A 16,169-nucleotide genomic window follows, 5' to 3' on the forward strand; every position below is an offset into this window, starting at 1 on the left:
CTCCTAGAGCCTATCTTAAACATCAAAACATTTGTAGAGAAGATGATGTCATGCATTTCGTTCATGATCTCTCTCCCCATATAACATTAATTAAATATGAGGCTTTAGATGATAAGAATCTTCCTTCCCAATTTACCAAAGAGGATATGCATGATGAAAGAAAGGAAAATCCTCTTGTACAACATATTCCTTCTTCATCTACTAATCCTTTCATTCCTTCTAAACATCCTTACACTACAAACTTGAAATAAATTTATTATAATGTTTCCTCAGCCTCTCAATTAAACGATTCAAGATATAGGAGTGGCTTCAACATAATATCAAAACAAGGTTTTAGAGGACAAGGACTTCAAAAATTTGAACAAGGAATTTGAGTCCCTATTAACCCTCCTAGACAAATTACCGCACAATGCCTAGGAAACAATAATAAATCTCCTATGGATGACCTCCTAGGATTCAAGACTTCAAATATCATTTAGAAAGAAAAAGGATGCATCAAGAAGCTAAAAGGGCTTCTTCTTCAAATATTCCTTTTTGTTCATTTCATCAAACTCGTGATCATGATGCTAGTGATTGTCTGGATTTCCAAGAAGGCATACAAAAATTAGTTGATAATGGAACTATTAAAATCATTTAAGACAATCCTCTTCTAATAACAACTCTTGTCCTCAATATCAAAACAATAAGCCTACACTCATTAATGATCAAGAATAATTGGCTACTAGAATCTTTTGGAAATTGTAGTATGACAAGAATCTTATTTTTCCTTTTGTTAAGTTTAGCAATAAACATAAAGAAGGAAATGAATATTGTCTTTTTCATCATGGTGGTTCTCATTCTCTTGGAAAGTGTAAATCATTTAAGGAATTTGTTCAAGAACAATAAGATCATGCTCGTATATGTCTTTCAACAGATCTTGCTCTCTTTCTAGGTGAAAAGGTAGTGCCTTAGCACTCCTTTCACCCTCATGTTGCTCCTCACCCTATGAAATAAGTAGTTAATTAACTGAAGTCTCTTTGTCAATAGAGGCGGTTCTTTTTAAACTTCAAACATATTGGGGTAGCAACATGCTCCTCTTTTATCTCTATCCAATCTCTTAGCTTTTCACCATTTTTTTTTTTATGGATTGCATTATTCATAAATTGATGTTGTTTCTTGCATGCAGATATCCTTCATGTGAGCACATGTTTTTTCCTTAGTTAGGACCTATTCCTTTCTTGAAACGGTACATCTTTTATAAATGATCTCTCCTTACAGAGGTTTTTTGATCCCTCTTCTATCTCACCCTTTCTCTTTGAAGATATTAACTCTTCTTTTATGTTGTATTATTCACAACGTGATGTCCTTTCTTGCATAGGGTTATCCTTCATGTGAGCACATGATTGTTCCTTGGTTAAGGATCTATTCCTTGTTTGAAACATCACATCTCTTATGAATAATCTCTATTTAGAAGATGTGTATTTCTTCTCCTTGTTCTCTTTCTTGGGGGGCAAGGATAGCTTTTTCCCTCTCTCTCTTTCAATCTAATATATCACTATTTCCTTTAGGGATTGCATTCTTCATGTGTTGATATCCTTTCTTGCAATGGTATGTCTCTTATGATTAATCCCTCTTTAGGTGAATATGTGATCTCTCTCTCTCTCTCTCTCTCTCTCTCTCTCTCTCTCTCTCTCTCTCTCTCTCTCTCTCTCTCTCTCTCTCTCTCTCTCTCTCTCTCTCTCTTTAAAGATAACCTCTTCCTTTGAGTTGAATTTTACATATACTAATGTCTTTTCTTGCATTGGATATTTATTCATGTGACTTTATTGTGCATTTTCTTATACCTAATCTCTCCTTAGAATTTTGTGTTATTCTTTTCATTGCCCTTACACTTGGGGGGCAATGATTTCTTTCTCTCTCTCTCTCTCTCTCTCATTTCTAAGGATATACTTTTCCTTTGTTGAGTGGTGTTTGTTCATGTTTTGTTGTCATTCCTTGTGTAAAGCTATTGTTCGCTCAAGGATTCTCTCTTATACGAGAGGTTTAAGTCCTTGGCTACAACCTGTTCTTCACTTGGAAATATACATCTATCATAAACTTACCTCTTACATTGGGTCAAAAGTGTGTCATCCTTCATCAAGAATCTCTTTCACCTAGCAATTGGAGGAAGGTATGCATTTTTTTCTCCTTTCCTTCTTTTGGTAGAAGATGCTATGTTTGTTCAAGATAGCTCCTCTTGGAGGTAGATGTCTTTTGAGCAAATATCTCTTCTCCTCCAAGGATCTCCTTTACACTTGTTGAAAAATATCTTTTCAACTATCTTATCCTTTCTTGAAGAGTACTCCATCTCTAGCTTGGATTTGTGATATTTTGGCCTAAAGGATATCTCCTTGGTGTTGAAGGTAAGGTATCCTTGTTTCTAGCTTCCTCAAGACATAAACAAAGGGCTATGTTAACATCTTAAAGGGGGGCACCCATATCACTCGCTTTGTACCATATTGTAATATATTTTTGCATATCACTCTTGCATGTCTTAAACGGGGCGTTCATTCTTGGAACCAGAGTAAAAAAATATTGGAGTGAGATGCTTCACACTCAAAACTAGATGCAACATAATTTGATATATGTCTTAGATAGAGTTACACATAACAGAAACTAGAGAAAATCTCTTACACAGGATTTCCTCGAAACCAAGCATGTATATGTCATTCGCCCCTTAGCATTTGCACACACAATCACTCCTTGGCATTTTCATCTACATTACATGTCTTAAATAGGTTGAGGAATACTTGAAACCAAAGGAAACAAACTCTTAAAGGGGGTGCTATAAACTTGAAACCAGACATCATTTGCACACACACATGAGAATGAGTGGAACTATCAGGATAGGGCTATAATATTCCTACTCTCCTCCCCAACATGGATCACCTAGATAAAAACATCTAGGGGTGAGTAGTCCATGTCCTTTCTCATCATGTATCACCTAGATAAAAACATCTAGGGGCAAGTAGTCCATGTCCTTTCTCATCATGGACCACCTAGATAAAAACATCTAGGGGAAAGTAGTCCATGTCCTTTCTCATCATGGATCACCTAGATAAAAACACATAGGGGTGAGTATTCCATTCCCTTTCTCATCATTCTTCTTATGGATCACCTAGACAAACACATCCAGTGTGTATTCATGCTCTCTCTTCTTCTTCTCATGAACTTGTAGCTTTTCTATTAATAGTTCATGGATGATTATTTCTTTTCTCTTTTATGTGATCGCTTGTCTTCATGAGATGACATTTTTCAAGAATAATATTATTTGTTGAGACATTTTGATATCAAGGTCTCTTCGGTTAGTTGACTTGAGGTCTTGTTTGAGTTTTTAGCTTTTGTTGTGTGTCTTTTGCATTTGTTTGTCCTTTTGTCTTTGTTTTTCTTGTTTTTTGTGTGCCCTTGCATATGTTTGAGTGAGTTAAGATCCTAAGATTGGGGGCTTGGTTCCTCGAGATTAGTGATATCTTATACTCCTTATAATTTTTCTCCACATTCCTCATTTTCTTCATCTCTCTTTATCTACTTTATTGTGAGTATTTGTGTAATCTCATACTCCCGCTAAAGTGGGGGCTAAATGTAACATCCTAAAATTGCACCCTTTTTAATTTTGACTGCATTTGAGGCCCTCTCTTTAGAATTCTCATCATCATGTTTTATAGAGACCTATTTGTGCCTCCACTATGCAATAAACATCATATTTTCATCTTTTACCTTGCTCTAACCTCTTAACCCTAGCCCAATTTGGGGTAGGACCAGGGCATGGTGCCTTGGTCCTCACTAGGACCATGGCGCTATGCCATGGTCCTCCCTAATTGGGGCCTAATTTGGACCCTTGGCCCCATCTCAAATTTGAGTGAGAAACCTTGCTCCATGTCGGCCTATGTCAGAAAGTTAATATTATTTAATGATAGGCAAGTATATAAGAAGGTCTTCCCCTCGCATTTGGCATAAGAGAAAAAATATGATTATAAGGTGAAAAGGCAAGGAGACTACATTCAATCAATCAAGCATTGAAGCATTGAAGCATTCATCATCAAATATCTCTAGAGGTATTGAAGGCTGCATATTCTTCATCTATCCATTATGGAGTAACTTTACATTATTCATTTACAAGCATGTGTGTGTATTAGGGCTTTTTCATGTTCATGCCATTTCATACAATATATGTGATTACATTCAAGAAGCAGAGAATCACCATCATTTATTACAAATCTGAAGATATACCTTTCCATTACTTATTTCAAGCATTTGCAATATTTCATTCAAGGTTGATTCCTCCACCGAGGTTTGACTTAGGAAAACCCTTATTCCCTACCTTTTCCCCCTTCTTTATGTGTGCAGGAAATAGGTGCACAATTATTCTTCTCAGATTGAGATTTATTTGTAGAGCTAGAAAAACCCTTTTCGACGCACGAAAAATTCAGAGGACCAAGAGGTAGCACCATGGTCCCTTCGTTTTCAAGGCATTTTCACAAGGCAGATCTGAAACAACTCATATTACTTAGATTAAGGTGCACGATAAAATTTCAAACCTATAGCTCTTTATTTTCTCATTTTTGTCTTCAATTTCAGCACTTTACCCTAAATCAACATTTCAACTTACAAAAGAGGGAAAAACACATCATAATTAATCAATCCACTTAGTATTTCGTCCTTATCTAATTTGTGATTGAATCTAGTGGATTCCTCCCCTCTTTTGAATGTAAATGAATTCCTCCCTTCCAAAGAGAAAATTGTTTTGGTGATTTCTCCTTCTATGTTGCAAATGGCCAAATCAAATTTTCCTCTTTACAAGAAGATAGATGCAAAGAACCATTACAAAAACCAAAAGCAACAAGACTTCCCAACAAATAAATAACAATATAAACCAAAACGCACAGAGCATCACTACCAAAAAGAAAACTCAGGAAATTTCAAGCAACAATAACCCGTATATAGAACTCACAACAATCACAGGAGTAAATACAAAAGGCATTCATAACAAGCACAAATCAAATCCAGCTTCCCATAATAAATCAAACTATATAAACTATAAATAACCTAAGGTCTCATATACATATTTTTATATTTATCTAACTATACAAAAAGCCCAAAATTCCTTCCTGCAAACAATCTTTTCACATGCAATCTTTTCAAAATGAAAATGCAGAGAACTTGATAAAACCTCCAACTTGGTAATAGAAGAAATGGCCTAAGAAATTTTATGAAACACAATCCAAATTCAAGCTCCAATTCCAAATCCAAATCCCAAATAAGCTTCGAATGGAAAACCCAAATTGCTCAAACAATGAAATATTTTCTAGTAAGCCAACCTCGAATATGCTCAGGAAACCAAATTTATAAAAATTTAATCCAAAAACTATACAATCTCCTAGCCAATAAAAAATAATCAGAAATATAATAAAGCATACCTACCATGCCCAAAATTGAGGTAAAATAGTAATAAAATAATATTATTCCAATCTCTAAACCGCATAGCCAATAATAAAGAGGGTAGGTAAAGTAAATAATAAATTAAATGGGTAAAAGGAAATAATAATAAGAATAACCATCAATTAAATAAACCATGAGCATAATTAAATATAAATTCCCAAATAAACGTAAAGCCACAAAACACAATAATATTAAATCAACAATAAATAAATAGTAAATGAATAAACAAATAATAAATTATCCAATAAATCAAAATCTCAATAATACAATGCCCAAACAAATATTAATCCTCAACAATTAAACACACAATAATAACTAAATATCAAAACCATAAATTAAATTTATTTTAATATTAATAAACTATATGAATCAATTAGATATTAATTAATAAATAATCACAACTTCACAAGGCAACCCGACATAGGGTTGAACGACACACCACATGACACTAACATGATGTTACACACCAAGACATTAACTGACAAGGGTATCAACTTAAGCCTAGAGTGTGTAGAAGGAACTCATGTCAACTCTGATCAAATTACCTTTGGAATAAAGACACAGTCAAACCTATGAGACCAGGTGGAGTCGATGTCTAGTACATGCAATCTTGCATCCACCAATAGCTTCAAGACAACATATACAATAGCATATATAATAAATAATCAAACAAGTGAAGAGAATCACAACATCATATCATGCTCGTAATGAGTGATATGACATTGTCTCTATCACAAATACAATAGTAAGCAATGACAACAGTCATATCATCATCTCATCCAACGTGATCCTAAAGTGGGGTTAGTACTAACAAGGTACCATCATATCATCATAAGCAAATATAAACCTCACATGGATAATGAACGCATATAAATCACCAATCCTAAATCCCTCATCATAATATTCCTAAATATATTGTCAACCACATAACGCCATAGTGTCTCATCTATCAATATAAATTATCTAGCACAAGATAAATCATCATAAGAGATAATCATGAGCCACATGTCCTAGATAGTGAAATAATCACAAAGCTCAAAATAGTCCTAACTTCAATATTCAAACTAGAGCTTTGAATCAACATAGTAATCATAATGAGTCCACTATTATCAAAGAGGATATAAATGTTAAGAATGAAATGGGAGGCATCAAGGACATGAACAAATCCAAAATTATGTATCACATCCTCTCATTAAGGATGAATCAGGGAGATGCACTAGAAAAAGATATTGCGTTTTAGCTTTGTCCTTATGTTATTTACATTCTTTCATTTTCTTCTCTTTAGTAAAATTCTTGAAAGATCACTATTGTGGAATTATAATCATTATATTAAAAAAAATTAGTGATGGGGTGCTAAAGTCATACCTTGAAAGTTCCTAGAGCTTTTCACCAGTCCTAGGTTGTCTCCAAAGGAAAAGTATTATACTTTAAGTTTGATGTTGCGTATGTTCAATTTTATTTATTATTTCCTTGTTGCTATTTGATTTTTGTAGTAGTTTCTTCAAAGTTGAGTGGTGAGGTATTAAAAAAAGATGTAATTGATAAATAACTAAGAATATAAATCAAATGGATTATGGGTCACTAGGTCACATGGTGTGATCTTGCTTCAAAGGAGGCTACACGATATTTTCCTATCAAGAACAATAATATTATAATAAAAATTTTGTTACATTGTAGTAATGTATATTGTATACCCATATTCTAGATTTTAATTTCTTGTCATAGCATACCAATGAATCAGCTACAAGAGCCAAGTCAAAACTTCATCAAATACCAAAAAGCCTCTTAATTACTTTCTAGTTGAAATTGTGCTTTTTAATACATATCTATATGTTTATTTATATCTTCAATAATTTTAATTAGTTCTAGATCATTGTTTACAACAAATAAAATCACATCTATTGACTATTTCTACACACCTATAATAATGACATATGATACAAAATAAGTTTCTCAAAGATTCACATAATTTAAAAAGAAAAAAAAAATGTCATGTGATCAAACATTAATAATATAAATCTATTTTATGATAAGAGACATTTTGTATTGTAGATTTTTAACATTTAAATTTTGTTTGGCTAGTCTCTTGAAAAGTCTCTACTATCCACTTTAGTTAAAATTAAATCCACTTTATAATCAAATAATCAATAACAAGGGTTGGGGGCTTAGCTCGATAGGCAAACCCACATGGTACCAAAGGACATGTCGCGCCGGCGAGTCTGAAAATAATAATAATAATCAATAACAATTTAACACCTCATCTATACAAAAAATAGTAAATAAATAATTGTCCAATTTTAATTAGACAATTTATTTTTTCACTATTGAAAATCATATTTCAAAATGCCCATCTATATGAAATTCAAAAGAATGGAAAAAAAAGATACAGAGCTTGGAAAATGAGAGAACTGCCAACAGAATATGTTTCTCAAATATTTCCATAATTTAAAAAGAAGAAAAGATCACATATTCAAAACAATAATATAAATCTATTCTAAGATAACAAATTATTTTTTTGATTGATAAGACAAGAGACATTTTGTATTGTAGATTTTGAACATTTAAATTTATTTGATTAATTCCATTGAAAAGCCTATACTATCCACTTTACTTAATAATAAATACATTTGAATGACCAAATAATCAATAACAATTTTACATCTCATCTGCATAAAAAAAACAATAAATAAATAATTATCCAATTTAAAATAAACAAAATTTATCTTTCCCTATTAAAAATCTTATTTAAAAATAACCATCAATACCAAACTCAAATAGAATAAGACAGACAAAGCTTGAAGTATAGCGAACCACCAATAATACATTTCAACAGTAAAAAATAATGACTCAATACTATTAAACAAACAGAACGTAACTCTGACACACAATTCTATCTAACCCTCTATATATTATACCATAATTTTTTTTTTTTGAGGGGTTTTGGCAGCTGTAAATTGAATAATCGATTTTTTAAAAGTTCTTTTGTTTTGGGGGACTTTATATTCTTTATATATCTACCAAAGAATTAAAAGAACGTACAGTAAATATAATGGGAATCTCAAACTGTAACATATATGCTGTTGTAAAGCAGAAAGTAGAACATCACAGCTATGATATTCCAATTTCAAAGTTCAGATAGTTCACAGAGAAAATTTGTCTGTTCATTTTAGTTATACTGTTAATAATAGTGAAGAACTGCCCTGGTACTGTTTGAAGATGAAATAATGAGTTTATCTAAAGGATTAGGCTGCGGCTATTCTGGTTCCAAAGCAGATCTTTTGTACAGTGTGATAGTGACGTGTTAGGCAATCGCAGTCGTTTATTTCAAAATTGACGGTGTAAAACGCACGACTCATTTTGAAACCAGAATAGACACGATTATATGATACCAAAAAATTTATTGTGATAATGTTTCTAAATTAAATTATGTAGAATAATTTTAAAGATAGATATCTTTGATTACACATCATGGTCACTTTCATGATAAAGATTTGTATCAGTCTTATTTTGATTGATGACAAGAATATATCTAATTCCTAACCTAATAATTAAAGATGAAGGCGACTCCAGAAAACACTACCTAAAACTTTAAACATATGAAACCAAATAGAAAAACAAGGCCTTTAAAATTGTATGGGTTTAAATCAATAACACATGCATAATATCATCTTCAATCTAACCTAACAACTTTTGCACAGTTGGTAGGCAGCTGTTTAGACAACCCATAAAATAGACTTGCAGCTGTAAGGATAAATCATCTCAGACCATTTGTCTGTCAAGTGTCTGCAAGACTGTCAATTGAATACTAACCCTAAACTGCACCAAACTAACTATATGCTTCTCCATATTGTTCTAATAAATGATTGTACCACAGATGCTGGTATGGATATAATATTTATGAATAATATTGAAGAAATTTTCTTTTACTATAGTTATTAGAAATAAAATATAAAATTCAAAGTATTACAGTACAGTGTCTTCTCTTCCAAGAGTATTCATGAAAAATGAAGTACCTGCAAAATATCTACTACTTATATTTAGTAATAAGGAATTCCATGTCTTTTAATTCTCACATTTCCTTTGGTTTCTCTCATGGCTATTCTTTGTAGGTTCTTAAGGCTTCATACTGATAGTATCAATTTAAAGTAATATGAGAATTATAAGATATAGAAAAAATTAAGAATTTATTAGATATAATAATGTTTAGGATTATTAAAAGAATTTTATAATTATTTAATAAGATATGCATTTAATTTAAATTAAATATATATTTGAAAGTGCTATTTTAACATAAATAGTTATTGTAATAATATTAAAATTTTGAATTTAATTAAATAAAATTTGTATATTCATTGATTCATTGGATAGTTTTATAGTAATTTTTTCTTGAAAATCTTTGTATGATTTAAAAGGGTTTAAAGATTGTCTGAAAATTTAATTTAAAACAAAAAATAAAAATTAGTCAAAGCTTTATTAAATTATTTTAAATTGTTTTTGCTTTTAATAATAAAATCTTATGTTTATTCTACCAATATGTTTTATATTTTATCTTCCAAAGTGGTTAAAATTGGAGCCCATTGAAAACCTTTAATCTACTTTTTAAGAAAAAGTTAACTTTAAAAGTGTTTATAAAGTTTAATATATTTTAATTTAATATAAATTAAACATATTTTAAACATAACTTGTTGAATGTAGTTAAATTTAAAATGTTTAAATTATATCTTATAAAAAAATTAATATGAAATGAAATTAAAAATTATAACTTCAAAAAAGATATCATATTGATATTTAATTTTAGTACACTTATTTAAATTTATAATTTTTTAAAATTAAATTTTAAAATAAATCTAGAATTGATAACACTAACTTTTTTTCAAATTAATAATAATATTAATATAAATAAAACAAATTTGAAATTTAAATTTTCTTAGAATTTCAATAGAATATAACTTTAACTCAGTCAATTAATTTTTTAATTTCATAACCATATCTCTAAGTTTTATTAGATTAAGAATTAAATACATAATTTGAAAATGCATAAATAATATGATATAATTATGTAAAATACTTCAAATTTTCTCAATAAAGTAGAGTGATAAAAAATCATTTTCTCAATAAAGTATAGTGATAAATAATTATTCAATAGTAGAAAATAAGTAATTCTAATTATTAATGAATTAGAATTAAAAAAATATAATAAAATAAATAATAAAAAAAAAAAAAAATAAATTAACATTATTTTTCTCAACAATTTGTATCCATAATTTTAATTTACTTTCATGATTATAGAATTTTTCTTTAGGTTTGTGCATTTGAACACACATATCTAGGCTCTACTAGTTTTGACATTAGAAAAGCATTTGTGGTGATGTCTAGGACCAACATCTAAAGAGTTATTGTGTTGATAGACACTATTTAGGATGTTCCTAAGATTATATTATTCTCCTTTGGTAATGCCTCTATTATAATTTAAATATTTGGTGAAAGAGATTGAAGAGAATAACAAATCATGTAGTGATGTTTATTGAATGCTAATCTAATATAACGATGTAGTGTTGATTCTATATGATGATACTATGATACTCTAATTATTAATAGATTTAAATAGATTAAATTTACTTTTCAAATGCAACACTAACACACAATTAAAAAAAATATGCCTTCAGGGCAATACAAAATAGTTAGTAAGAGGGAGTTGGCTTTGAGCCCAAAATATAAGTTTGAATGTACAAGTTCAGGAATCATCTCTAAACTTATAGAACTAAATTGGTTCAATTATGTTCCTACAAATTTGGTCTAATATAATAGATAAATAAACTGGGAATCAAGACAAATCTTTGAGAATATGTAAAAATAGAATAATACGGGTTCAAATTATTTGTCAAATGTTATTAAAAAATAATGTACTTATATAATAAATATTACATGAAGGATAACCCAGTCAAAGTGAACCCAAAACAAATGGAAAACTATAGGATGCACAAATTTGGTAATTATAATTTTTAGGATGACCAAAAAAAATGAAAGACAAATACATATAAATTATAATATTTGGTCATCCTAAAGATTATTGAGCCCTCAATATGATAATATTTGGTCATCCTAAAAATTATTATTGAGTCTACTAGTGAAGTTGATTTTTTTTATTGAGCATGTTAGGGGTCATTCCTTTTGAGTGCAAGTCCTTAACACCATAAGAGATGAGACTAAAATATGAAATCATGTCTCAAATGATCTTCTCCAAAATGAATACATTTCAATCTTTTAACTCTTAATTGAAGAGGTATGAACTTAAACATTCACAAGCTGATATTAAATTGTTAAAGAATCTAAATTTCACATAAAATCCTAATACTCATGCTCGTGTATTGGGTAGTTAAACAATTCTATGGGATTGATATAAAATTCTCCAATAGAAAAGTAAAATATGAGATCATTTGAATTTCATAGGAAACCTCAAGGCTTGTACTCTTGTATTGGGTAGCTAAACAATTCTATGGGATTGATATTAAATACTTCAACATAAAGGAAAAATACATCCTATGTTATTTTGGTAGACTTGATACCCTTCAATCTTTAACTCTCAAATGAAAAGATATTGGTTAAAACTCATACTTCCATATTAAATTATAAAACTAACATAAAATAATAAATATTAGATCATGTTCTACATGATCTAGACAAAATGAACACCCTTCAATCTTGAAAAGATATCCATTTAGACTCGTAATCTTATATTAAACTATAAAACCAAAATAATAGGAAACATACATGACCATGTCCAAAGTGATCTTGACAAAATGGATATCCTTTAATCTTTAACTATCAAATGAAAATATATCGATATGGACTCATAGTCCCATATTAAATTCTAAGACGGGCATGACAGTCCTTAAACTTTCTTTTTCATTTTTGAAAAATCAAATAATTTAATATTAATATAATTTTGAAAAGAGAAAGTTGTGTTGATTAGATATATAAGGAAATAATTATCATTCCAAAGTGGGAATAAAACAAGAATATGGGACCATGTCCTAAATGGCCTTGGAAAAATGAATACCCTTCAATCTTAACTCTCAATTGAAAAGTTATCGATTTAGACTCATACTCCAATATTAAGACATATAACCAACATAAAAAGAAAAATCTAGGATCAACATAAGATTTTGTCCCATTTGAACTTTGACAAAATGGATGCCCTTCAATCTTTAACTCTGAATTGAAAAGATATCGGTTTCTAGAATCATACTCTCATATATAAAACTATAAAAGCAATTATGACAAACCTTAAAAAAAAGGAATTATTTTTTAATAATCAAACCATTTAATATTACTAGAAATGTCAAAAGATAAAAATTGTGTTGGTTAAACTTGAAAATCAAGAAAGATGATTCCAAAGTGTGAATAGAAGAACAATATGAGATCACTTCCTAAGCAATCTTGACATAATACATACCCTTCAACATTTAGCTGTGAACTAAAAAAATATCAATTTAGACTCATATTCCCTCCCCTATTAAATTGTAAAACTAATCATGACAAACTTTAAACTTTCTTTTTCATTTTTGAATAATCAAACCATTTAATATTACTAAAAATTTGAAAATGGGATATTTGTGCCGGTTAGACATAGAATGTAAGAAAGATGATTCCAAAGTGAGAATAAAAGAAAAATATAAGATCATGTCCTAAGCTATTTTGGTAGAATGAATACCTTTTAACCTTTAACCCTCAAATGTAAAAATATCAATTTAGACTCATACTCCCTTCCCTATTAAACTATAATAGCAATCATGACAAACCTTAAACTTTCTTTTGCATTTTTAAAAGAAAAATTTAAAATATAGAGAGAAAAAAACTATACATCATCAAACTGTCATTACAGTATCAAGTAAACAAACCAAGAAGTAGTATGAGATTTCCTATCAGACTTCTTTTGCATTTTCGAATAATCAAACCATGTAATGTTACTAGAATTTGAAAATAAAAACTTGTGCTGACCAAACTTAAAAAGAAAGAAAGATGATTCCAAAGTAAGAATAAAATAAGAATATGGGATAATGTCCCAGCAATTTGGCAGAATGGATACCCTTTGATATTTAACTCTCAACTGAAAAAATATTGATTTAGACTCATATTTCTCCCCTATTAAAATATAAAAACAATCACAACAAAACTTAACATTTTTTTTATTGTTGAATAATCAAACCATTTAATATTAATAGAAATCTAGAAAAGAGAAAAATCGTGTCGGTTAGGCTTAAAAAGAAAGAAATATGATTCCAAAGTGAGAATAAAAGAGGAATATAGGATCATATCATTATTGATCTTGACCCTTCAATCTTTAACTCTCAACTTAAATGCTATTGATTTAGACTCATACTCCCTCACATATCAAACTATAAAACAATCACATGAACCTTGAACTTTCTATTTCATTTTTGAATAATCAAACCATTTAATATCTCTAAAAATCTTGAAAAGAGATAATTTTGTTGGCTAGACTTAAAAAGCAAGAAAGATGAATCTAAAATGGAAATAGAAGAAGAATACAGGATCATGTCCCAAGTGATCGCAAGAAAGATGATTGTGAAATGGAAATAGAAGAAGAACATAGGATCATCTCTCAAGTGATTGTTGATTAAATGAATGCCCGTCAATCTTTAACATTCAATTCAAAAGAGACTATTTAGACTCATACTCCAATATCAAACCACAAAAACTATCCATAAACTTTCTTTTTTTTATTTTGAATAATCAAACCCTAAAGATTGTGTCGGCTAGATTTAAAAAGCAAGAAAGACGATTATAAAATGGAAATAGAAGAAGAATATAAGATCATATCCCAAATGATCTTCTGATAAAATACCCTTCAATCTTTAACTTTCAAATAAAAAGATACCGATTTAGACTCATACTGCCATATCAAACCGCAAAAACTATCCTTGAACTTTCCTTTTTATTTTTGAATAGTCAAACCCTAAAAAATGTGCCGGGTAGACTTAAAAAGCAAGAAAGGTGATTCCAAAGTGGGAATAGAAGAAGAAGCACGTGCTTGTTGTAAAGTAGAAAAAAGGCCGGGGCTGATGATGCTGTTTGGAATGGTGGGCAAGCATTCAAAGCCAAAAGCTACAAACGCGGCACAGAAAGCCTCGGATGGTTCAAAACGTGTCGACTGGATGCGCCAGACTCAAATCATTCTCAATGGTAAAAGACATGTTACCAATTTATGCCACCCACTGTAAGACAGGCAAAAAAGCTTAGCATTTGGCATCGAAACAGACGTATGTTAGTGGTCCATGTGAACAACAGAGACATTTCCTGGTTAGGTAAGTTCCCCCAAGTCAAAAAATAATGACGGTATGTTGCGTGTCCGGTTGAATTAAAACTCACACAAACTCTTATATATATCCCTTCTCCGGAACCATGTACCACTTCCCCTTTAGACGAAATGGAGTTTGTGTCCCAGGTTGAAAAGACCAACAATACCACCACCAACAACAACACCAACGCCATGTTTATGAGCACTCTCGATCGTGGGTTTGAATTTTCCAAGCCCCCAATTGCCCCTTCTGATTCAGATCGCTCCCAAATTGCCCTGGAAAACTGGCTTCAATTGTACCACAGGAATCACTTTTCCCAGAGCAACGATCAGGCCATGCAGATGGGCACTAACTCGAACAATGGAGTCCTCAAATCGAATGCAGAGCTAAGCAATTCCACTGTGGTTACTACAAAAACTCTGCCTGTTGGGTCTCTCTGTGTGAATTCTGCCCCGACAAAAGCTAGCAAGAAACGATCAAGAGCCTCTAGGAGAGCACCCACTACTTTGCTGAGCACCGATACTTCGAATTTTAGAGCCATGGTTCAGCAGTTTACTGGGATTCCCGAGTCCCCTTTTGCTCTGGGTCGCTCTTTTACACCCACTTCTTCTCTTCTTTCCTACAATACTCATCCTCCCCAGAGGTATTCTCCTCTGCGCTTTCATGATGATCTCAATGCAAATCCCTTTTTCTTTCCCAGGGCTACGGCTTCCCAGGCTCAGCCGCCGCCGCCGCCTCTGCTTGACGACATGGCGCTCAATCCGGCTGCTGCTTCTCTCTTCTCCAGCCCGGTCATGTTGTCTTCAGAGCGGAGGAATGGGTATCTCATTTAGGGTAGTCGATCTCATATGCTGTAAGTCATTTGTAGACTCAAAAATAGATCTTTTGGTATCATGGGCTATAAAAAGATTTCATTTTTATGATCTAATGATCGAGCTGAGTTTCATATGAGTTAGATTGGTACATATGCATAAGTCATCTGTAGACTCAAACAAAGATCTTTTTCTTGTTATAGTTTATAAAAAGATTTCATTTTTATAGTCTAATTGGTATCATGGAAGATAAAAAAGATTTCATTTTTGTGGTCTGACTTGGTACTGCGGATTATAAAAAGATTTTATTTTTATGATCTCATGAAGGAGCTGAGTTTCATACAAGTTGAATTGGTACATATGCTGTAAGTCATCTATAGATTCAAATAGATCTTCTGGTATTGTGGACTATAAAAAGGATTTCATATTTATGATCTAACAATGGACTGAGTTTGAATTGGTGCGTATGTTGTAAGTCATCTGTAGACTCAAATATAGATGTTTTGGTAGTGTGGCTAACAATGGAACTGAGTTTGAATTGATACATATGTTGTAAGTCATCTGTAGACTTACATAT

General features: G+C 31.0%; 1 protein-coding gene across 1 annotated transcript; it reads left to right on the forward strand.

Annotated features, from left to right (window-relative positions):
* The first annotated feature begins 14,870 nt into the window (after positions 1 to 14,870).
* LOC131048430 (uncharacterized) lies at positions 14,871 to 15,826 on the forward strand. The gene has a single exon (XM_057982387.2). The coding sequence runs from the start codon at positions 14,909 to 14,911 to the stop codon at positions 15,611 to 15,613; it is 705 nt and encodes a 234-aa protein (XP_057838370.2). The 5' UTR covers positions 14,871 to 14,908; the 3' UTR covers positions 15,614 to 15,826.
* Positions 15,827 to 16,169: the final 343 nt, after the last annotated feature.

This window comes from Cryptomeria japonica, chromosome 8 (genome assembly GCF_030272615.1).
Source record: "Cryptomeria japonica chromosome 8, Sugi_1.0, whole genome shotgun sequence".
In the NCBI taxonomy this organism is placed as follows: Eukaryota; Viridiplantae; Streptophyta; class Pinopsida; order Cupressales; family Cupressaceae; genus Cryptomeria; species Cryptomeria japonica.

Coding starts and splice junctions, on each gene's coding strand:
- LOC131048430 (XM_057982387.2), top strand. CDS start 14,909: ATGGAGTTTGTGTCCCAGGTTGAAAAGACCAACAATACCACCACCAAC.